Here is a 23,071-nt window from a genome sequence, read left to right as displayed (position 1 = left end):
TTGCTATATGTACTAAATTATTTTTAAAAATATTGTGTCTAAAATTTATTTTCTTTATACACAGGATATTGGCCATTTTACATACAAATAAATAATAGAAAATGTATAGCGTTTCGAAGAACGTTTCTAAGCTCGCGCGCAATTCAATAGAGCAGGCGGCCATATTGACTGTGTTCTCCCAACCCAGTGCCAAGGATGTTTGTGCGTGCCTGGCACCACTGCTGTTACATCGCGGTCGTTGTCGTCAACGTCGTCGTTGTTATTCTTATTATCGTCGTCAACGTTGCTCCCGTCGTTGAATAGTAATAGTCATTGACGTGCAGAGATATCGAATAGTTCAGGACACGGTGATAACATTTTGACAGAATTGACACTTTCTGTTCGCGAGATGTCAAATCAAATATGTCTAAAATGGAACAGTTTTTTAAACAACATAGCAACGAGTTTCGAAAGTCTCTGGGAAGAGGAAGGTTTAGTAGATGTGACATTGGCAAGTGATGGACAGTGTCTTACTGCTCACAAAGTGATTCTCTCAGCAAGTAGTCCATTCTTTAAAAAAGTTTTCCAGGTTAGTTTTCTATATTCTTTACTTCACATTTATGATTTCGTTAACGTTTTGGCAGTCGTTTTATCGTTGGGTAAAATTCTTTGTTAATCTATTTAATCAGTAAGATGTAACGAAAAAATTCCTTAAACAATAATGCACAACATTTGAGGTTATCGTATCTTGAACAATACGAATTTTATTTCGAACTTGTCTTGATTAACTGTCACGTGAATTTTACCAATGATCGTGTTACAGTTTAATAAAAATATTACTTTTTTGATCTTTTTTGCATTATAGACAAACCCTTGTCAACATCCAGTCATAATACTTCAAGATGTGCACTTTAGCGAACTAGAAGCCTTACTTATATTTATATATAAAGGAGAAGTAAATATCGAGCAAAAGAATTTGCCAGCGCTTTTAAAAGCTGCAGAGACACTGCAAATTCGTGGTCTTTCGGGAGGGGATATATTTGCTAAGGAATCTTATAAAAGATTAGTGGAATTGGAACAAGCGGTGGAAGAAGGAGCAGCTACTGCCAAGGAAGAAACTCCAAAAAAAAAACAAAAATTAAACAAACATCAGAATTCTATATTAGAATCAGCACTGACACCTAAAGTATCGCAAGTAGAGAGTACGGATGAATCTACGACCAGTGAACAGAGTGGCAAAGAGGGAGATTATTTATTGCAGAAAAATATGCAAAATCCGATATATCATCGTTTAGAAATGAAGGTTGGTTGTATATTATACTAATAATATTTTTTAAGCAGTAATGATTAATCGAATATATGAAATAAAGTTGAATGAATTGTGTTTCAGATAGAACCATTAGAAACTGTGCTAGAAGATTCTCAAAAACAATCTGCAACGGACAAGGACCCAACAGAAAGGTTAGACACAGGGCAACTCGTTGGGAGTCAAGGTTAGTAGTATACATATATGAAATTACGATATCGCTTTATAGATAATAGTAGTAGACATAATCATATGCACGTTATTTTAAGAATATGTTATATTTATCTTGCACAATTTGTGTATATTGTGATATTATATATGTCTATGTATTTTATAATTGCATTCAATCTCATATCTCATGGTAAACTGTATGATATGTGTACAAATTTTATAAATTAGAGAAGAATAGGGCAATGTATACATTTCAATGCGTACGTGTTGGTAAAATTCAGTTCATAAATCGATTCATTATGGTTAATATTGGAAAATGTATGTTAGGGTGTATGATAGAATTTATAATTTGATTGATAAAAATTTCATATTGTGTATGTTCGAGTATCTCATTCAAATTAGGTGCATACTCGTTTTCGATGCTTTTTCAAATCGTTGAGTTAGCTTTGATCGTCACTTCTGCTTTATTATCCACATTGGTGTGACACGTATTTCTTTCATTTCTTTTTATTTCGTTCGATGTTACAAGCAAACTCATAGTGGAAATGGGAACGTGTGTAGATAGTAAATAAACACATATATGCGTAAATAAAAATTGTACGATTGGAGAAACTAGAGGTCAAGGCGTAAATAACGTCAAGTTATCTAGTTCAACAGGTGACTAAACGAAAGAGAGGAGAAAGAAATAATTGAATGGTCTCGTTTATTAGTATATTTACGTAGTTTATTACGAAAAGTCCTGGCTTCTAGTACTCAAAAACGTCATCTAGATCTTGTTCTACGTTTACGCGTAAAACTATCTGTGCATGCGTGACGGAGAAGACAAATGGAATGATACGCGATCGATCGTTTAACGCGACATTAACGAACCTGGTCGAATTTGCTTGATTGTTCGGTACGCTGCAATTCACGCGTCAGGGGGATCCGTGTCTAAAGCAGGCTGTGCTCTGATGTGTGTGGCAGGGTCTGGGAACAGCCCTGCTGAAGACATTTCCGGTTTATCTGGGTTATCCGGCCTAACTGGATTCTCGGACGTGAAGCCACTGCTATACGCGTATCAGCAACTACCTTACGCCGATCTTCTGCCGAGTCCGGAGATAATCTCAACGTGGGCATCCTCTCGACCAATGGATCATTTGGCCTGTGACCTTATGAAGATCCTTTTTACCCCGGAGGAGAGGATTCTTTGTAACGTAAACGGCAAGATGGGAAAACAGCAGTTCGATAGTAACAAAATACATTTGATAAGAGAAGTTTTGCTGCACTTTAGTGGTATTGCACCTAATAGCGTGGAATGGGAGGAAACTTGGAAAAATTGCGTAACTAAAATCGATACTAGCAATAGGGGTTTGAAGAGGTATCTATTCCAAAGGCGGTCGGTTTATACTCAATGACTAGGGCGTTTCAGGTCAGGGGTAAAACGGAAACGTTTTCACTGGCTAGAATGAAGTGTTTCTATCACTGATTCGTCGTTTCGATTGTCTAAGATCATCTAGGATCATCTTAGATCGCCTCGAACGTTTCCATATCCTTTCTTTTTAAAGAAGGATGCGAGTAGGTGGAGCGAGAAAATGGCACGAAAAAGTAGAATGTGTTCAAAGAAAGAGTAGAGGAACGGGAAGCATTCTAGGCATGGTCCAACTACTTATATATATGCTTCACGTTTGTTTTCACGGGGCAAATGATCGAGTAATTTTACACTAATTTTATTTTTTACCATTGTCTTTCGTTCTGATAACGATCACGCAACGCGTGCTCCGGAGACTTGTTTCACGGCTGAGGAAGTCGATCGTTCCATTTTTTGATTCCTTTGATTCTCTTTTTCTTTGTACCTTGCATCTCGTACGTTGTGCAACGCAACATTCCTTCCAATTCTCCATTTACAATGTTCACGCAGATGTGCACTCTCGCCGTAGACGATCTACATAACACGATATTAATAGTAATCGCGTCGTGTCGTAAGGACTCCGCAGAGTTTTTTACGCTCAAAAACGCGACGACTAAGATCACATTTGTTATTGTACGCGCGTAGATGGATACATAGGTGAAGGTGCTTACGTTTACCTTCGTACACACTATATACGCGTGCGTGCATAATTGCGCTTCGCATTATTGACGACTTTAAAAAAGACGAATACGTCGAAACTATTACGATGGAAGTAGTAATATAAGATATGCTTTTACGATGTTTAAGGCGTTTAATATGCCGTGACGAAACTTCACGCAAACGATTCGCAGCTATCGATAGCACACAATCTTATTCTATCGTTTATTTTGAATCAAACGAACACATAAATCTGGTTTTCCCATTTATTTGTTATCTTTCTGTTTTTTTCTCGTTTGATCTTGAGAAGGTACGAAATGCTTCGAGTTGACTGTTATTTAAATCTATGCGATTGTAGACAAAATACACACATACACGAAAACGACTGGTTGCAAATAAACCTATTTTACATTTTTAATTGTCTCGTCATTTCCCGATATTCCTGTTTTCCTCTGTACATACATATATTATATGTACGGACTATTAGATTTTCTACTTGGTGTCTTTCTCGGATAATTTGCGCGTTTAAACGTACATTCGCAAAGACTTGGAGAAGAATGAACTAATTATAAGAAGAACGAACGTTGGTCATACTATGAGTTAATTCATCGCATCCTTCATCCATTCGAAGATTATCCATTTCCCAAAGAAAGAAAAAAAGAGAGATCCTAGATGAACCGACAAGATCCTTGCTCGAATTCCTTTCAATTGGTTCCGTTGACTGACGAAGACAGACAAATATCTCGAACTGAGTGAAGAAAATTTGAAGTCGCGGACTGGAATTACTTGCAGGATCATCGAAGCCGAATGTAACCGTAATCGCCGACGCACGAGAGACTTCGACTCCTTCGTCCGAGCCAGAAACGCGCGCGAGATTTCCCATTGACCTTGATCGAACTCCACCTTGGAATACTTACCGACACTCGGACGAACTTCACTTGCCGAATCATTTGTATTCGGAATCGATGCCCGATCAACAGGAATCTACATCAAACATTCTCGTGGAACGAGATGCAAGAGTTCTGCATTCCGTATTTCCAACTTGCCCTGGCACCGCTGGCAATTCAGAATTCCCCGAAGAGACCGTCAATGGCGTCACAGCGTATCCACCATTTCCGTGTCCGTTCTGTGATAGAGCGTACACGAGTTGGGGTTTTCGTCGAAGGCACATCAAAGCCGTGCACACGATTTCGCCGTCCTTAAACTGCAAATGGTGTTTACAGGTGCGTATGTAGATAGCGACTATAATATCCGATAAAGTACGAGGTAAATGCAATGATTTTTAGGTTCTTCCTACGCATGCGGCTTGGAGACGTCACGTAATATTAGCGCATAATCTGTCTGCGAGCGACGCACATAATGGGCTCCTAATTTTAGAGGAAGCGCATATGGTTTTACAAATTGCGCGCCCCACCAGGTTAGATACTTTAGTTAACATAATTAAACAAAATTCCCAACAGAATAGCAATCCCGAGAATTCCCAGTCGGACAAGGATTGAATTGGAAGATTGGATCGTGATATATCGACCTGCCCGGGTCGTTCTCCAAATCGTTTACTCGTAGTCGAAACTTTGCTATCGACGGACGGTTTTGGAAGGACAGTTACGCTGTACAGGATTACGCGATAGAACATTGTTTAAGTTATTCTCGTTCGTAGAAAATACGTCGATGAACCAAATTTTCCACAAATGCCTAATCGTCTTTTTTATATACGTATATTTTCGTTGTATATATCGCTTTTATAGTCATTATCAATGGCCAGTATCACGCTGTCGAGCGTGAGATATTTTTATTGTTGTATTAATTCAATTTTTGTAAAAAAAGCAAATAAATATTTTATGTATGATAAAGTATTTCTTCCGCTGCTTCGAGCTGCTGTATTGCGTTCACTTTAAGGAAACGAGACACAAGCGTATGGTTTAAAAAATCAAATCGTTATGTTCTTTTTTAATTCTTTATTTTTTAAAATCTTGGTAACATTCGTGCATCAGTCAGTTGACATTTTTATAAATACTATATATGTACTTCGTAAAAGTGACAGGAGTTTCGTGCTATGCAATAGAACCGGTCGTGCAGGGTGCACTTTGTTGATAATAATTCGATTTTTTCGCGAATGAGTATCATTGCGTGCAATGAAGCGTATGAAAGCGAATTTAAACATAAACCCTTAAGTACCTTTGGCATCCTGTTCATTGTATGATATTCTCGTACATTGTTGTAACTTTTTTTTAAAAATGATTTCCTGTTATTATTATTATTTCTTTCGTTTTGTAATAATGTAAACACCCGTTAACGGTTGAACAAGAGTGTATGTTTGCGTGTGTGTGTGTGTGTGTGTATATTTGTCGAGGCCAATAAAAAAATAATGGTCATATATCGCACATTGGTAAGGAGCATTGCTAACTGTTGGAGAAGACAGGCAGATAGAAAAACGAACCATTCGATGAAAATTATCGTACGTCGGACAAAAGTGGCGATGGTCGCTCGGGGCGCGAATGAAAGTTACAAAAGAAGTTTATCGTCGAATCGTTGCGGTAACTTGTTTCCACTTAAAAGACAAAAGAAGAAAAGTATTAAAAAAATATACGTATGTACATATTTGTGGATAAAAAAATTTCTCTCCGAGTCAGCAACGTTAGTGGATTGGGTATCGTTCTTTCAAATCATACGAGTCGTGCATTTGTTTCCATCGGGACAGCTACAGGTACCTTGCAGGCTTCTCTTTTTTTCTCGTGGTATTAGCAATTCCAACTAGTCCAGTTTTTACCGTGGTTCGATACATAAGGAGTTTTCGTCGTTGGCTCGAATTTTACAATTCGGCCACGTAACCTTCGATAACGATTCCCGGTGCAATTTCTTCGGTGACACTTTCCGAGACCACGTTGCTTCGACCCCCGATACCCGTCCGATCTTCTCCCCAGGCTCCCTCCTTCGCATATTTTTCAGACATTCTGACCATTTCATTGGGACTCCATTCGGGAGAATCTCTGCGACTACCTCCGCTTCTGTATACAACGTGTGACTCGTTTTCGCGATTCCCACGATATCCTGAACCTGGCAGTGGTGACGGAGAATGAGAGTAGCTGTCGTAAACTGGTGTACGCTTCATCGACGCTCGATGATGGCTCGTTTTTCTCAACATCGCCTGTTCGAACAAACGTCGACGATTAGATGGAACGCTTACGTACGCGTCTGTGTAATTTTTTTTCCTTGTCTCACCTGAAAGTTGAATGGTGGTTCATCGCTGTCTTCGTTACCGTCAGTGTTACTTTTACGACCGATCATCTGTAGTTCCTGAATCGGATTGATGCTGAAACGAAAACGAAAAGAAATTTTCCTCAAGATCGTCTGATAACAATAGTTCGGCTTAACTTATCGTGAACGAACCGATTGGCATTGCCGCTACTCCTGTTAGTTTTATCCTCGTATTCCCAATCGTGGCTGCTGGTATCTACGTTGCTTTTACTTCGAATATCCGAGCTATAATTGTCGACGCTGCGCGTTAAGGGTGGTTGCGATTGATTGAACGGAACAGGTGGAGGCGGTGCGTGTTTTCTAGAGCGTATCGATCCGGTACTATCGTAATTCTGAAAAGAGAGATGGCCAGGAAATATGACAGCGGCAAATAAGTCGATAGCGAAACTTACTGAGCGAGGATTATGAGCGTTAGCAGAAGGTACAGGACTACGATTGCTCGAATGATGTTGAAATCCAGAGTTACCCATTCTGTTCTGGGACGACTCTTCGGGTGGACATCGGACCGAGATATTCGGGTCTCTGGAAAACGGAGTGTCGATCAGACTCTGTCCCTCGGTGCCCGAATGCGCCACTCGCTGTGGCGAGTTCGTTGTTTGAACCTCGACGTCTGAAAAATGCAGAGCAATCCGATGGGGAGTGAGTTCTCTCCGAGGAAAAGAGTCGTCACTCGCCTCAGGTAATCGAGATCTTTTTCGTGTTCTTTTGTACTCTTTTTCCACGCCCAACACGAATCTCTCAAACGAAATAATCTTGCGTGACAATTGATCGCTATCGACGATTCGAAATTAGTTACTAATTGTGCGATTAATTGGCTGAATTGATCGTAATTACGACTGAAAGAGAAAGGGAATTTGATGAAAACGCGCTGAGTCGGCCGAGCTACATACACAGAGTGATACGGAATCGGAATCGTTATCGTTTGTTTGAATTTAAGGAGTAGATTACTATTCGGGAAAAGCGTATCCGGAGCACCCCGTATGCGTACTCGGCGAACTCGGATCGGGCAAGAAGAAAGAAGAATGATATTTGAAATGTACGAGAAAGATATGAAAAAGAGTTTCGTTTTCGCGTTGATAAAAGTGTAGAAGCGAGTATCGGTATCGATGCATCTCGACTGAGCGAAACAAAATGTGATAGGCACCTCTGGTACGACTCTTCCTGTTGGCCCACGGCACTGTTTGTCTCCGTAATGGCGCGTCCCAGGCTTCGTGCTCATCGTCAGACGCCGATGACGACGCGGATCTGCGAGAACGTATTTCTCAGTTGACGCCACAAGTCTCCGAAGAGTTCCTAAACGACTCTTACCTCGAGATAGAGACGGCACAACGGAGAACGAAAAATAATGACAAAACAGCGTGCGTATATAAAGTGCAACGCGGAACACGTGGGACAAAAACAATCAAGAAACATGAAAAACGTATTAACACATTTCAACTCTTGCCTTTTGCGTAAATTTCTTCGCGATTGGTTCTTAATAAAACGCGAACAAAACATAGAAAATTGTGCGTCAGCTACATACGATGCGATTAATGGTGAATGACATCTAATGGTGAGGGTCGACACACAATATCGATAGGAGAAGAGCGTAAAATCGACTCACCCAACACCTCTCATTCCACTCTTCATATCGGGAAAAGGTAACTCTTGATGAAAGTTGAAAGGTAACTTGTGCACTTGGGGTGGTTTCAACTGGCCTAAATACGCGGACGTGGAAACGTTTGTATCTACTCGATCTATGGATATTTGTTCATTCGTCGTCGTGAGAGATGCTACTATCGCTTGATTGAACAGATGCACCTGTTTGTGAACAAAATTTCCGATGAAACCACTCGGAAAGCTATCTACCCTGTTCCCACACTGGAAATGGAAATCACTCACTTGTTGCGAGAACTGCACGAGGTCTTGATAGCGGGCTGCACGGTAACGTAGGAGGACTTGGAACACGCTCTTCGACCTCCACTTGCTGCTGTAGAATTTCATCATGTCCATCGTTTCCGGATCCATCTTCCCCTTCCCCAGAAGAGGCGCTGTCTCCTTCCTCACTACGTGCCCCCTGTATGCTATTTTTTCATATAAGAAATCGCTTGATCATACAATTCTCGAGAAACGTCGTGAGCGAATTAATCGAATACACGAATGAAAATAGCAACTATTAGGCTCGTCAAAAATCAAATCTCTTTTGTCGCTCGCTTCTTTCTCGTCACCCGTTCCCTACCTTTTTGAATCATCAACGCTGCCTGATCTTCCGACATGTCCACCGATTCGTCCTTGTTTATAGACGCTTTCTTCACTGAAAAAATACTCGTTAAATTTCTCGACAGGGATGGAAGAAGTACGAGCCTCTCGAAAAGCGAAAAACGCGGCGGAATGGAGAATCGGCTCGCACTCGATCTTGCTTCTCCTGACAAACAGTTTACCTACCAACTTCTTTCTTTACGCTCTTCGTGATCTTCGACGCCATGTTTTTGCGTGCCAAAAAGGCCCTCATCATGCATTGAACTTTTACTATCTTCTTCACCTGAGTCTCGTACAATCTCGAAAGGTATTCTTCGTTGTAATACTTCAGAAACACTTTAGTTTTCCCAATTATCCAGCCTTCCATTTTTAATCTGATCAGTAGCAATCGACAGTTGTCTTTGGTAATTTCGACATTCTCGTCGAAATCGAAAGCCAGGAATTGATACCTAAGGCCGAAGGATTATTTTTATGTGACAAAAGTGACGTGGATACTCGAGGAGATTACCTTCGAAGAAATTCTGGGAAAGATATTCTATGTGGGTAACCACGTTGCCTGGCTCTGGCAGTGTCAAGGACAGCCAACGCTCTGATCTGTTGTCTGACAACGTCTCGATAAAAACCACGAGGCGCCCCTTCGAGATCGGATCTTATGCACCTGATGAAATGGATACCACTACTTCCGCCACCTGCCGAAAGGTTCTTAAGGATTTCGAGGCTGGTGGATTTAAAGGTAGCCGCGCACGTTCTCAATTTCCGTGTCTGGGAGTATTGCCCTCGGGATGCGGTGTTATACCTCTGTTTATAAAATAATAATCGCGAGGTGATCACAATTTTTACATTTCGATTCTTTCCATTTCTTCGGTAGACCGTCGATTATAGCGTATCGCTTTCTTTTACCCTTCCGCTTTTCGTTTTACATTTCTCTACATTTATTTTATCTTCTACGAAATACCAGACATTGAAATTATATTAAGCAATCTCACCCTTGGTTTCGACGTTTCCTGCATGAGCGCGCCCCATTTGCCTTTGCTCGTCTTCTTTTCCGCAATTTTCGGATGGTCAACGACAACGGTCAAATTCCCAGCTTTCGTCAGTTTGTTCGTGAACATTTCTTTCACGGTTTCGATGGACGATTGCCTGAACGTTTCGATTATTTCCGGAGGAAGAAAGTCGCGATTCTTTTCGGCAATCTCGCTAGCGTCGTAAAGCAATTTCCCTGTGTAATGAGCGACCGTAAATTCGTGAGAACTCACCGCTTTTATATAAACATTGCTCGATCGTTGCTGGATTTTGTTTATGATATATTGATAATCGAGCATATTTTTCGACGCATTATCGATTATACTGAATAAACCTCTGTCTCTGCTCATTAATTGATCTATCGCGTCTTTGTTGTCGTAAAAGTGCAAACGTTGCATCGGTATATCCTCTTCTTCTTGTTCTTGCTGTGGATCAGGATCGTTACAAAAATCTTATCCGCCTAAAAATTCGAGTAGAATTTTTCACGAAACCTTACCATTTCCCAAGCGAATATCCTTTGGTTGTAATAACACTGCATTTGTTCGTTCATGGTGTTTACCACTAACTGCTCGAGTCGGTTGGTCGCGAAGCACTCGAATCCAAACATGTCCATTATGTTAATCGCATATTTGTCACCGCTGAAAGGTACGCATATATTTTAGATAATTCCGTCTTGTTAATCAATTTCGTTTTGAAACTCACAATAGAGCACGAGTAACCGTAAACTTGAAGTTGATAGTATTCGTTATCCAGTCGACCAATCGCTGATAGATCGTGTTAGCCAATACGTCCCTCGCTTCTTTCGCTTCCTCGCAACTGTGCCTTCTACGTACGGCATTTCCCTTTACGATCACGCAATAATTAAGCAACGCCCAATTAAATTTCTTTTCATCTAAGTTAAGAAGTTGGGCAACTGAAATACGAAAAGTCATTTAGACATAAACATTTACGGATAAAATATTGATATTTCATACCTCTGTTGGCCGCATCGTGGTTGTCCATGTCAGCTTCCCCGTTGTTACCTTCGACGAAACGAATTTCTCCCAGATTTAAAATCGCTGCTAATATCTTCCAGATAGTTTCGCAATACTCTTCCATTTCTAAGATTGTCAGATTTTCCTTCAGTTCTTCGAACTTAGCCACGTTCCCGCGTGGATCGTTTCGAACTTTGAACGATCGTTTCCTCTCCGTTCCCTTCTCGCTTATTCTGAGGTATCGCATCCTTCTTCCCGGTGGTAGATGATACTGTTTCAACTTGCTTATGGCGTCGAGGCCGTCGTAAAAGTAGTACAGCACGTGAAAATTCGATTGATTCCTGTCGAGAAGATATATCTCGCGACTACCGTGACCAATCGATAAACGTACGATTAGATCTACCGCTAAAGTTGCAACGCAATCTCGAAATCTAACATACGAGTAAATTGCTAGTTTTAGTTGCACAGAATCCAGTAATGGAACAACCTAATGCGCGCTAGCGTAAATAGCAGATCACGATATTAACCTGTCGTGGGTAGAAACTCGCCACTTCTCTAACTGATATAACCAAAATATGGCGCCGGAGGCTTTCCCAGAACTTCCGTATGTTGTCTCCAGTTCTAGCACGCACCTGGTCGAATTAGGATTCAGAGGCGTGGCAGCGTTGCTGAAAGCGTGAATCACTTTAATAGCTCGCATTAATCTCGCCCCGATGTCCTGCAAGCTCTGGAATCAAACGCACGACGATCAGGTGGAAAAACAGCTTGTTCGGTTTACGCGATTCAGCCGATAATCGCTTACTTTTCCTAGATACATGAGATGTCGGACAAGGTGCATCAGGTTGGTCGTTTTCCCCGAATTGCTCTCGCCGGCTAGTAAAATATGTTGAGCCTCTTCGTTGTGCAGCACGTCTTGGTAGGCGCTGTCGGCTACAGAGTATATGTGGGGCGCGTTATCCGATCGCGACTTGAATTGGTATTTTGTGTGATACTGGAATCAAGGGAAGTGTCGATAATTAGTGCGATTTCGTTTGACGGTTTAGATCGGTGCACGATTCTTACATCGGACCCGTAAATGTCCTGTTGCTCGTTCGGATTTAAAATCAAAAGGATATCGCCAATAAAGCTGTGGTAGTAACCTTGCCGCAATCTCTCGTGTAGTTCGTCCAAAATCGTATCTTCCGTGAGCGTCTCGAGAGCGGCTAGATCTTCCATGAACATAGGTTCTAGAGGGTCTGTTTGATGAGTCTGGAGGAGAGATAAAAGAAAAGTATATCTAGCGACAATAGACGCGTCACGTTTGCTCGAAACGTTACCTTCAGGAAACCCTTTCGAACTATTACTTCCGGTCTTCTCACGTGTTTGCCTTTCGCACAGACGTCCGTCATTAATATCTTGATCTCCTTCGCTAGCTAGAAACATCGTTCTCGTTATCACCTTCTCTACTCGGACTCGCGCTGTTCCTGGAAAATCTTTTTACCGCCTTACCAGAAAATCGTCCGCGGATGAATCCGCTAGAAAAGGGTGTTCGGCTATTTCCGCCATGAACGGTCTGTTCTCAGGATTTTTCTCGAGACATCTGCAACGACATTGGAATGAGGCGAACGTCAGTGACGTAAAAGTGTAATATTCGTGCATATTTGGAGAACGTACTCGGCGATAAAGTCGTTAAAATTTTGCGACCAGTTGGACGGTCTGTACAAATTTGGCGGCGGATTTCGAACTATTTGAAACAACGCTCTGGTGGGATGCATATCTTGAAACGGTGGCTTTCCGTCAGCCAACTCGATCGCTGTAATTCCGACCGCCCAAACATCGGCTCTGCTACCATATCCTTCGGAGCTGTTGCCTTTGCTCATGGCCACCTCCGGTGCCATCCAACTCGGCGATCCTATACACGTGTATCTCTTTCCCATTTCACCTTCGAACATCTTCGATAGCCCAAAATCGACCAACTTCACTTCTCCTTCTTTGGTCAGTAAAATATTACTGCCGCGAATATCACGGTGCATCACGTTGTGCTCGTTGAGATAAACCATCGCCTGAGAAACAGGGTGACTCTTTAAGATTTGAAAGAGGACGAGTGGACGAAGCGCGATCGAATATCTCAGGTCTGGACTTCCTTCTTCTTTCGATACTCCGCAGCGCGATTTCGTCGGCAGAGTAGACATCGGTACCTTCTCGACCTTCGCGGGCATTTATTTCGCGTGTAATTTGCCGGCATTAAACGTCAACGTGGCCTGATTTACCGCACGAGCGACCGTGGACGAATCGCTACTGGGTCCATGGAACACGTACCAACTCGAACAAGAAGGCGACGTCCGAAGAGAAGAAGAAGGGGTTGCGTGCACTTTACGAGAAAGGATGGTAAGACGAGCAAAGAGAGACAAAGAAAGAGAAGAACGAAGCACGTAGGAAATCCCGCACGTGTGCGCCATAGGTTGAAAAACGCTTCTGTAAATATGGTCGCTGCAAGCGGAAAACGCATCGATGTCCGATAATTTCATTCGATCGGAAATCAATCGGGTCAGAGACGATACACGGGAAAGAGGTAACATATCTTCTGTCGTGTAACGTACGAGAAATTAGAGACGATCGAACGCGTAACACGGCGAACTGACGACGCCGCGACGGTAACGCGCATCGAATGCTCAGCCTTTCGTGCTACTTGACAGTTTCATCGATCCTATCTTTTCTTGGCAGCGCGTATGAGAAGTTGATTGGTCGATGGTTCCGTAAGCGTAGCACCGATATATAGAGAAATAGCATCCAAGGTAGGAAGTATTCGCGCGCGAATTCGTTGAGGTTTGAGGAATCAGGTTCATGAAGTTCTCACGGCGAAGATAATTAGCAGAACCCATCGATTTTACGCGGTCCCGATGTTTTTGCAGGGATACCGAGCCGCGAACCATGTCACGAGCACGTCTCGGGTATACCGAACGGAAAGGAAACGACGCACGATTCGAAACGGAAACGCGCGTTTTACCCTCGGCGCCGATCAGGTTGCAGCGTTTGACGCGTAAATGACACCTGTTCATTCCGGTGTCCAGCATTTTTTTTTTTCTTCTAAATGTTTCCTTGGTGCTCGTTCGGTTTCCGTAGTTGTTTCGCGGACCGCGACGCTCGGAGAGGATACCGAGTCGGAGAAACGTCTCGTACGATATTAAGGTAAATTATATTCCAGGAGGAAAGAGAACGGAATTATGGAACATTATCCCATTGTGACCGAGCGAATCCTTTCCCTAGTAAAATTATAGACCTCGAGGCGGGAAACGTTCGCAATTCGCCCGTGTCGCGATTCTTCGTTATCCCTTGGTTGATCCTTTTCGTTCTTACGTTTCTGCCGCGAGTGTAAGGTCCTGTGCATCCTTAGCCGCGCGCGAGATCTCCAACTCTGTCCTTGACTATAACGCGCGCGCGCGAGCCTTCTCCTGGGACAGAGAAACGCGAGTACCGGCGTCAGAGGAGAATGGGACGGAAGTCTTTGCGCTCTTGATCTCCGCTGGATGCAACCGGAGAGATCGCTGTGCGAACAGCGCGGAGAAGGGCGAACGAGCGGGCAGCCTTTCATTTGCGAGCAGGTTAATTAGCGAGCTATCTCGCCTGTCTTATTTGTAATTTATACGCCGTAGAATGCGGCCCATTGACGCGCGTCTTTCGCGATCTTTCTCGTGCTCCCTGGTTTTGCGCGTACGTAAAAGCGAATACGTACTCGGTGAATGCCGTCGCGAGTTACCCCGTCGCGCGAGACCAGCTCCTTTCGTCGACGCCACGCAAGACATTCGGATCGCGTTACGGAACCGACTACCTCATTCCCTCTTCCTTTGTCCGCTTTCCGACGTCATTTTTACTCTTTCTTCTCCTTCTCCTTCTCCTCTTCGTTTCCTTTAGCTTCTTCCATTCGACTCGAGTAACCTCAAAAATGATTCTTCTACTTGCGACGCCTATGCCTGCCTGGTCGCAATGACACTGGGTATACTCGAAATATGCCAAAGGATACTACAGTTGAATCGTAATACGGGTAACCTGCTTTTGGTATCCTGTTCTCCGTTGCTTTCGGTTTCGTACGCATTACAAAAATGCTGCTCGTTCCAAATTAAAGCCCGTAAAAGGGAGTGTCGCGAAATAATATCTAATACGAAGAAATTGCAGTATCTCCAGCGCTTCGTCAAACTTCATTTCGCTCTATCAGCTTTGCGAAATTTACCTGGATCACCTCCTTCAAGATAAAGCCTATGTGTTCTTCGCGCATTTTCTTGTCCATAGCTAGAAGACCGTGCACGAGATCCATCACAGTGCCACCCTCGCAGAGCTACAAATCGTACAAAGAATATTAAACAATGAGACAATAGAAGGTAAAACTCGCCAGCTATAGGAGGATGCTGTTTGCGTATATTAAGATACGTAAGAGAGAGCCACTCTGATGTGCCGATTCTTAAAATTATATCGTAATCACGGCTTAAGAAAGCAATCTTCGATTTGAGTCGCCACTTCGTACGTCGCGTTGATAGCTTGGCTTTAGCCGCGAAATTGAGGAAGCAATTTAAATCGAGTATTCGAGGAGAAGCTTAATTTTCCTAGTGATTTCGCGTAATTGCCTGCGATCTCGATATCTAAGATTCGACGTTAACGGTTCCTGTTTCTATTTCTAACACGAGACTAGCGCAGTTTCATCAGGGATCTGGAATCAAGAATTTTATTCGCGTTCTGGCAAATTCGTCATCGTTCGGTTTCGTGTCTGTGAATCTGGATGGGGAAGCTCTTAGTCGTACAGTACGAGCTTTAAGCGGACTGAACAAGCACGCGATGCACACGGTCGATGCATTCTTTCGGGCGAAAGCGCATCGAGCGCTGCACGAAAACTTGGTCTACTGGCAACCGTAAAACCTGCCCGTGATACGATATGAAATACCATCGGCGATAAATCTTAGCTACATTGTCGTTGCGTGTCGTTCCTCTTTTCCAGCTTGTTCCTTGCCTGCCGCTCTCCCGGTCTGGTCTTGCCTTCGCGAACGTTTACCGGGCTTTTTACCGGGATCGATTGACTTGCAAAACCGTCGTTATTTTCTTTGTTGCCCGTGCCAAGCCACCTATTGTACACCTGTTTCTTTACCCGTGTTCTCCATCTTCGCCCGTACACTATCTCGTGACTGTATAATCCTCGATAACGAGCAACTTATCGTTCTATCGTGAAATTCGTTTTCAAATAGAAACACATTGGTAAATTTTAAATTACAAAACGTAGTCGAGGCTGTTGCGTCAAAGGAAGAAAAACGGAACGTCATTGATATTTAGAGAGCAGCAGAAAGGTTGAACGTGCACGCGTATACGTTAAATCGAATATCGACGTTTTGCTTGAGATAAGTAATAATATTTCGGGCGCACCGAGGAGGTCCACCCGTAAATTAGGGCCGCGACGTGCCAGGGCTCACCTGCGTACACGAACGAGTTTAATGATTGTTTAATGGCCGCGCGTGTCGTAAATTATCCGTGTATTCGACCGTCTCAAATGCTTGAAATTGCCTCCGGGTCCTGGCATGGGTACGTACAGCAACTCTTCCATCGCCGTTGCCATCCGTCTTTTTTCTTTATTTCTTTCCTTCTTTCTCCTCACCCACCCCTTCGGCCTCGTCCACCCGAACCCCACCCTCGCTCCTCTCATGCCGTGTCTGTTCGCGGTCTCCAAACTTTTCTTTTTTTCTCCGAAGAATTACGATGTTAGAGGAGTGGCGTTACGGGGTATATCTCGGGATCGATGTTCAAACGCGATATAAACGTTTCAGGCAAATAACACTTACGTCGTATGCGATAATGCCGTATACTTCGAGACGAACCCTCGGGCAAACCTTACCTCCATGACGAACCATATTTGATCGTACTCGGTCTTCTTGCCAGATCTTCTGCGATAAATCCCATAAAAGTCTGGCAGATTAGGATGAGACGCAAAGTCACGAAGAATCTTGTATTCCTCGATGATCAGGGATTGTGACTCAGGAGTGAGTTTCTGCACCTTCACGGCAACTCTCTTGTTTCCTGTAAGAATACGACGCGTGTCGAAGAAAACGTATCGTGAAACTGACAGTTGTAAAAACCGATTGCCGAAACTGTACCGGCTTGTTGGTCGATCGCTTCGTAAACATCGCCGCACACGCCAGAACCTATGCACTCTCTGAGCAGATAACGCTTTCCGGGATCCTGTATGCTATCGAAACGCTGCAAGGTGCTTCTTCCTCGATCGTCGAGATCGTCTTCGTGCTCACCTCTGCCTCCCCCGCGTCTGTGCTGTTCCCTGCCACCTCTCCTGTCGTATCCGTACTCGCTCATTTTCGGTCGTTTCTCGTCGCTGTCTGAAACATCGGAAAAACAAAACGATTGCTCGTTCGATATTCTGTTAAACGCGAGATGAAAACAGAAGGAGAAAAAGTTGTGGCTTTGAGCGGTGGAACGAACGATTGCGCGATCGAAACGTATCAAGAAGAATCGGAAATGATGATTCTATCGTGGATGGCAAACAAGAGGAAAAAGAACGGAAGAAATAAAATTTAAACGGTTCCGATCGAGTTGCATAGAGGGAAAACCTCTGCTCGGTGCATTCCATGGAAACCGCACGACAAAAAGTTCATTAATTTTGTTCTCGTTTCCAGGATAGAGTGCTCGCGTCGATGCAGCGGCATAGGAAGAGATCGTCGCGTACCTCTTCACACTCACGGGAAAGCGGAACCGGTGCCTCTTTCCATCTGTTCGAACGACGAGATGGTCGAGAATGACTCTTCGAAGAGAACGCTCTACGGATTTTTTACGAGAGGCCAGGTTCGGCCGGTCGAGGGTTTCATGGCGCATCGGCACAAAGGTGAGTGCTAATTATATTCTTTCTCGAGTGCCGCGTGAACGAGTGGTAATCGCTAATTAGTAGCTTGCTTCCTGAATGCTTCTACGAGGGAAGGCTAAAGCTGCGTCAGGAATTCGAAAGATATCGCGTTCGGTTCTGGATCGGAAATCATCGCGTTTCTCCTCCATCTCCTGTCTACCGTGTGACGCCGAATATAGAACATTCTCTTTTCGAGTTCTGAATATCTTGCGATAACCAACGAGCCGTGTTACAGTTGTACCGATTCGTCGTTCGCCGGGTAATCGCGATGTAGTCGGGGCGAGCCAGTATACGGTAGAACTTGCGGGTTTTCTGTGGCTTTCACTCTTCCAGCTATGATCATGGATCGTACGACGACGTTTCACAATTTTTCAGACACTGTCGATACTCTGACACCGTTGCTTCGCGCGATAACGCGATAACGCGGCAATGCGGTAGGATTTTTTTATACGAAAAGCCGAATTGTCAAACGTCAGTTACGTCGTTTTTTTCGTCGTCCGGACCTCATCTGGTACTTGTAGGGCTACGGAAACTGCTGTACGGCAATGCACATCCCATTTATCGGATCCTACGGATTGCGTAAGGGTTACGGTTGGCTCGCTTAGTTGCCTTACCAAAGACACGATCGATGCGGTTCTACTTTGGCCGACTCCATGGATCTTTGCTTTTCTCTATGTATAGCCATTATTGCGTGTGGGCAGTTGATAAGCTTCGTTGGCACGAAACTGCCAGCGGGAATCTCTTCGTTATTGGATCGTTAGTCTAAGTTACGTAATCTCCTCGTCGAATTCATTAGCGGAGTTGCCAAGGTAATAAGTCGCGTTCGGCGACAGCTTGCCTCTGGTGAATGCAGGTTACTCGTTCTGTACTAATGCGTTTAAGTTTCCGCGATTCGTTCGGTCGGTGGCGTGGGCTTTCTCTCGGTCTGATCGGCGATGACGATTCCGCGAAATCGCGTGGATCTCGAGACGCTGATCCGCGAGAAAACGCGAAGGAAAAGCGAAAATGGAAGAGAAGAGTGAGAAAATAGGAGAGGAGAGGGGAGAGAGAGAGAGAGAGAGAGAGGTGTGGGATGGTATGGGAGGGGGGAGTGAGTAACGAGAGGATTCGCGTCGTTAGCCAATTCATTTATTCCCGGTGGGTCGGCGCTCGTCCAGCATAATCCGTCGATTTGTCGGCGCGGCGTGTCTCGTGTAATGCTGCTTCTTGCCGCTTCTTGCCGCTTGTAATCGAAGAGGGAAAGGGAAAGGGAAAGGGAGAAAGGGTAAGGGAGAGAAAGAAGATGAGAGAGGTATGGAGCGAGAGGGCGACGCGTCACTGACTATATGTGAACGAACGGACGTAAGAAACTCGGGTTGATCCACGATGTCCACACGATGGTTCTGTTCTGTTCTGCTCGTATGCGATACGACGCTGCTCGTTCGCTTCCTCTCAGTTTTCTCAGTGGTCTCTCGCGAACGAGCGCCGCGCACCTTCGCTCCTTCCCCTTGTGCTTCTTCCTTTTCCTCGTTGCTGGTCGTCGAGCGGTGCAGGTTTATCGGTACGACAGGGCGTTAAATTATTGATGCCCGACTGCGCGTCGCGAGAAGACGAACGAGAAGAAAGGAAGAAGGGTAGCGAGGTAAGGACGGGTCCTGTGATTTCAGAAAAAGCTTTCCGTGCCACTCGGTCCATCGGTTCTTTCTCTTCGTCTTCGTTCTCGCGCTGGTCCGCGAGTCACGTCCTCTCTCTTTTCTTCTTCCGAGGCGAACCTGTGCAGGGCTCGCGCTCTTTAAAAGGGAACGAGCGTGGGGGCGACGAAACGATCGTTGTGGGAAAGTTTCGCGGACCTACACGATCCTCCGGTCGAATCGAAAATCGGTCATTCTCGATCGACGACCATCTCCTTCGCCCGTCATCTCCGTCTCCTCGGTCACCTCGGTCACTTTCGTTATCTTCGTCGCTTCTATCGTCGTCCGACCTATTTCTTCTACTCCCGCGCTCATCTCCCTTCGCTGCCGATAAGACTAAGCGAAGCGAAACGAAAGTTGGGCGGGTTCGAAGTTTCGAACGCAAACTCCCCGAAATGAACCGTGTGGGAAAGTCGATATCCGTTGGCCGAGGAAGGTCTCCTGCTATAGCGCCGGAATGTTAGCACCGCGAATCCCTGGGAAGAAGCAGCAACGCCAGTAGTGGCGGTGGAAGAAGAAGAAGAAGACGAAGAAAAAGAGGCGTAGAAGCCGAAAACGATCGGCAGCCGACCGGTTCGGACCGGTTGAAAAGGGTTCGACACTCCTTTCGCCGGAAAGTACGGTAAACTGGTGACAAGTGGCTTGTTCTCTCACTTTTCTGTTTCTCCGCAGAATCATCGTACCTTTAAACACGTCGCGTCTCACCTCGTTAATCGGAAAAACTAGTAAACGCAAATCGTCGTTCTCTTGATTCGGCGATCGATTCCCGTTTCGTCGGCTATCACGCCGCCTCTCGTTCTTTGCGGAAAAACTGGTGTACCGACGTCGTCGCGTATCGGTGCGCGCGACGATATCGAAGCTCGCCGATCGACGAGTCAGACGGATCGTCGAGGTACGCGGATCTCGGTGGCAGACGAGACGCGGTGTTTTCCCCATGAGGCACGAGGCTTCCGCTTCTTGCACTTCGTTCTCTCCTTGTTTCCCTCTGCTTCCCTCTGCTTCCCTCTGCTTCCCTCTGCTTCCCTCTCTTTCTCTCCGCTACCTTTTACAGATTCTCGAAGATCGATCCTTTCGGCAGATAACGCGTTCTCCTCTTTGGGATTCCGAGGCGGAGGTGTCGCTATTCTCGCGATCGAGCCAGGCTCGAAAAATCGCTCGTTCGTTGCCGGTCGTACGTTATTTCCGTCAGGGGGTTAATCGATACCGAGAATCTCGCCGCTGTTCTTCTTCCTCGAAGCTCATGCAACATTTAACTTTCCGCTATATTCTCCTCGAGCTCGCGGCTCGCGCTTACGATTCCCTCGTCTCTTTCTTTCGATCTTGTCTTACCACAATGTACCTCTTGTCCTTTCTTTTTTTTCATCTTCCTTCTCGTTCTCGTTAGAAATACCGATACGTCGGTCCAACTACCGCGTGTCCGTCTTCGTCATTCTTGCTCGACCGAAGTTGGTTCGAAACGACACCTGCCTGGATTTACCTCCACGGTAGCTGCACCGCTACGAGACGAACGTTCTCCGCGGGGCTCGCAGCTCAGCTACCTTCCGTCTTCTCCCGTTCTCTTTGTATTTACGGATTTCTCTCTTTTTCTCGTCGCAAAACATCCTGAAACACATGTTCCGGCACCTTCGAGACGCGCACCGTGGAACGTAAAGCACATCGCATATACACCTTTTTTCCTTTTTCCACTATTCCTCCTCTTCTTCCTCTTCTTCTTCTTCCTCCTCTTCTTTCTCCTTCTCCTTGTGGACACGCTTCTTCCAGTCTTTCCTCTTTTCCTCCCTTCCTCTCCTTTTCACCAACTCTTTGTCTCTCTCTCTCTATTCCGATCTTCGAGCGAAACTTGTTAATTGCGGTATTATTCGCGATCCGAAAACGATAACGATGTCTCGGCAGCGAAGTTCGCGATCTCGTGTCATCTCGAGGTCGTTCGCGATAATACGGCTCCTTCTGAGAGTTCGATCGGGTTTGGAATAAATACACGTAATCGGAATATATCGTGAAACTTCACTCGTTCGTCGAACGATCGCTCTTCGAATCGAGATCACGTTGATCCGCGAGGTGATTAGACCCACGAGGCGTGAAAAGAGTCGTCGCGTAATTAAACTAACAAGCGGGAATTTTTTGGCGACCGATCGCAAGGGCGAATCTGACGAGAACGAGATCACTGGCTGGCTGTTTACGCGGCTTATTCGATCGCACGAATTTTCTCGACGGCTCGTCGCTGATTCTTTTCATCGGATTTCGGAGAGTCGACACGCTAGAGATGAGTTTGCCTGTGTAAAGATCTAGCAACGGACGAAACGAAGGGTTTTCATGGAAGGTGCAAAACACTTACTCGTAAGGGACAAGTAACAGGGGAGGGATGCTCTTAGCGTTGGCTCGCGATGAAACTCACCTCTAATTAAAACGTCTGGCAGGTTGTGCAGGCCCTGCGGCGTCCACCCTCGCAATGTTCGCAATGCTCGTATGCCGGAGTAAGAGCCGAGCTCTACGACGCTCGTGCAGGGTGGTAGTCACGATTGCGTCGAGGGGGTGCTGCTGGGGAGGGGTGCTTGGCTTCCATGATCCAATAACGCCGACTTAATTAACTAACTGCTAACTCGCAAGCCTGTTAGCTCATTGATTTCGTATGCGAGATCGTCGTCCAGCTCTGACTCGCTCTTTTTTTTTCTCTCTCTCTCTCTTTCTCTCTCCCTTTTTCTCTCTTGTTGCTTCTGGTTCCTTTCGAGGAAGTATTCATAGTTTATCCTTTCGTCAATCAAGTGCATATTTTTCCATTTTCCCGTTTCGTTCGAAAGTTTCGTTCTCCCTTTCGCCAATATCAGGGAGCAATAGATTAAATAAGATAATAAAAGGGAGAACGCTCGTTATCGCTGTCTACGAAGATTCGCTTTAGACAATCGTTGTTGTTTCGCACTCGGCAGTAGCAAACGTGCCGCGAATTACAAAGTGCAAGGGCACGAGAATAATTGTCAAGGTACAGGTATCTGCTGGCAAAAAATGTCGCGTCGTTCTCCCGCTTCTAATCTCGTTGGTTGAATCGATGCGCCTTGAAAAAGATCTGCCGAGGGTCGCGCGATAAATTAATGCGCTTTATCGTGGCTTCTTCAGGGTCGTCCTAGCTGACGTAGTTGTCAAAGGGAGCCGCGGTTAATGCGAGTACGTGTCATGCCACGGCGCGATGCATCGCGACGTGACGCATCTCCTTGCAAGGCTGTCGCGTGGGTTTCGTCGCGAGTGCAAACCGAACGCTAATTTCGATCAAACAGTTTCTCGAGATTTCTTTTTGGTCACGTAATTATCGAGGAAGTCGCGTTCTACGTTGTTCCCATCGTCTGTTCGCGTCGCAACGGAAGTTATCGATCGATCGAGAGGTTGTTTAAACTTATAACGACGAGTGCTTTGGATTATCGGCTATCGATGTTGAGGAGAGCAGCGACCCGCGTGAAATACGATTACGAAAGGCCTCGTCAGATTTCGGTGCTAATCTAATCGGAATCCTAGTCACTGTCATTGGGTATAGACTCGAGAACCTAATTTTCC

The 23,071-nt window shown here is 44.9% G+C and overlaps 2 protein-coding genes, 1 long non-coding RNA gene and 1 pseudogene across 9 annotated transcripts in view; 2 read left to right on the top strand and 2 right to left on the bottom strand.

The window, feature by feature from the left end:
* The first annotated feature begins 158 nt into the window (after positions 1-158).
* LOC117211515 lies at positions 159-5,000 on the top strand (annotated as a pseudogene).
* On the bottom strand, positions 3,254-4,293 carry LOC117211516. Its single transcript, XR_004488265.1, has 2 exons — positions 4,095-4,293; positions 3,254-3,377 (listed from the first exon to the last, which is right to left on the bottom strand). It is a non-coding gene; the product is annotated as an uncharacterized LOC117211516 (long non-coding RNA).
* Positions 5,001-5,470: 470 nt separating the features above from the next.
* LOC117211501 (neither inactivation nor afterpotential protein C) lies at positions 5,471-22,066 on the bottom strand. 7 transcript variants are annotated; one of them, XM_033455439.1, is made up of 24 exons: positions 21,924-22,066; positions 17,101-17,337; positions 16,842-17,023; positions 15,198-15,302; positions 12,644-13,032; positions 12,479-12,569; positions 12,307-12,402; positions 12,053-12,238; positions 11,793-11,981; positions 11,518-11,717; positions 10,991-11,331; positions 10,719-10,929; positions 10,513-10,654; positions 9,980-10,441; positions 9,502-9,791; positions 9,180-9,442; positions 8,974-9,048; positions 8,637-8,818; positions 8,359-8,555; positions 7,900-8,000; positions 7,148-7,365; positions 6,888-7,087; positions 6,720-6,810; positions 6,310-6,645 (listed from the first exon to the last, which is right to left on the bottom strand). In XM_033455439.1, the coding sequence occupies exons 2-24, from the start codon at positions 17,312-17,314 to the stop codon at positions 6,310-6,312; spliced, it is 4,761 nt and encodes a 1,586-aa protein (XP_033311330.1). In that variant the 5' UTR covers positions 17,315-17,337; positions 21,924-22,066. The 7 variants fall into 7 exon arrangements, 6 of the variants coding, with proteins under 6 accessions (XP_033311331.1, XP_033311334.1, XP_033311332.1 ...); XM_033455440.1 differs by lacking the exon at positions 21,924-22,066 and having other exon boundaries at positions 5,471-6,645; positions 17,101-17,314; XM_033455443.1 differs by lacking the exons at positions 7,900-8,000; positions 21,924-22,066 and having other exon boundaries at positions 5,471-6,645; positions 7,148-7,277; positions 17,101-17,314.
* The window catches only part of LOC117211507 (protein Wnt-6-like), a 54,367-nt gene continuing 48,930 nt past the window's right edge, over positions 17,635-23,071 (top strand). Inside the window, exon 1 of the mRNA XM_033455460.1 lies at positions 17,635-17,840. Within this exon, the coding sequence (XP_033311351.1) occupies positions 17,754-17,840 (87 nt within the window). The 5' untranslated portion in view covers positions 17,635-17,753. The remainder of the gene's footprint in view (positions 17,841-23,071) is intronic.

This window comes from Bombus bifarius, unplaced genomic scaffold, assembly GCF_011952205.1.
Source record: "Bombus bifarius isolate JDL3187 unplaced genomic scaffold, Bbif_JDL3187 scf7180000008239, whole genome shotgun sequence".
Classification (NCBI taxonomy): domain Eukaryota; kingdom Metazoa; phylum Arthropoda; class Insecta; order Hymenoptera; family Apidae; genus Bombus; species Bombus bifarius.
Note: the sequence above shows the minus strand (reverse complement) of the source record. Positions and strands in the feature narration are given on the sequence as shown.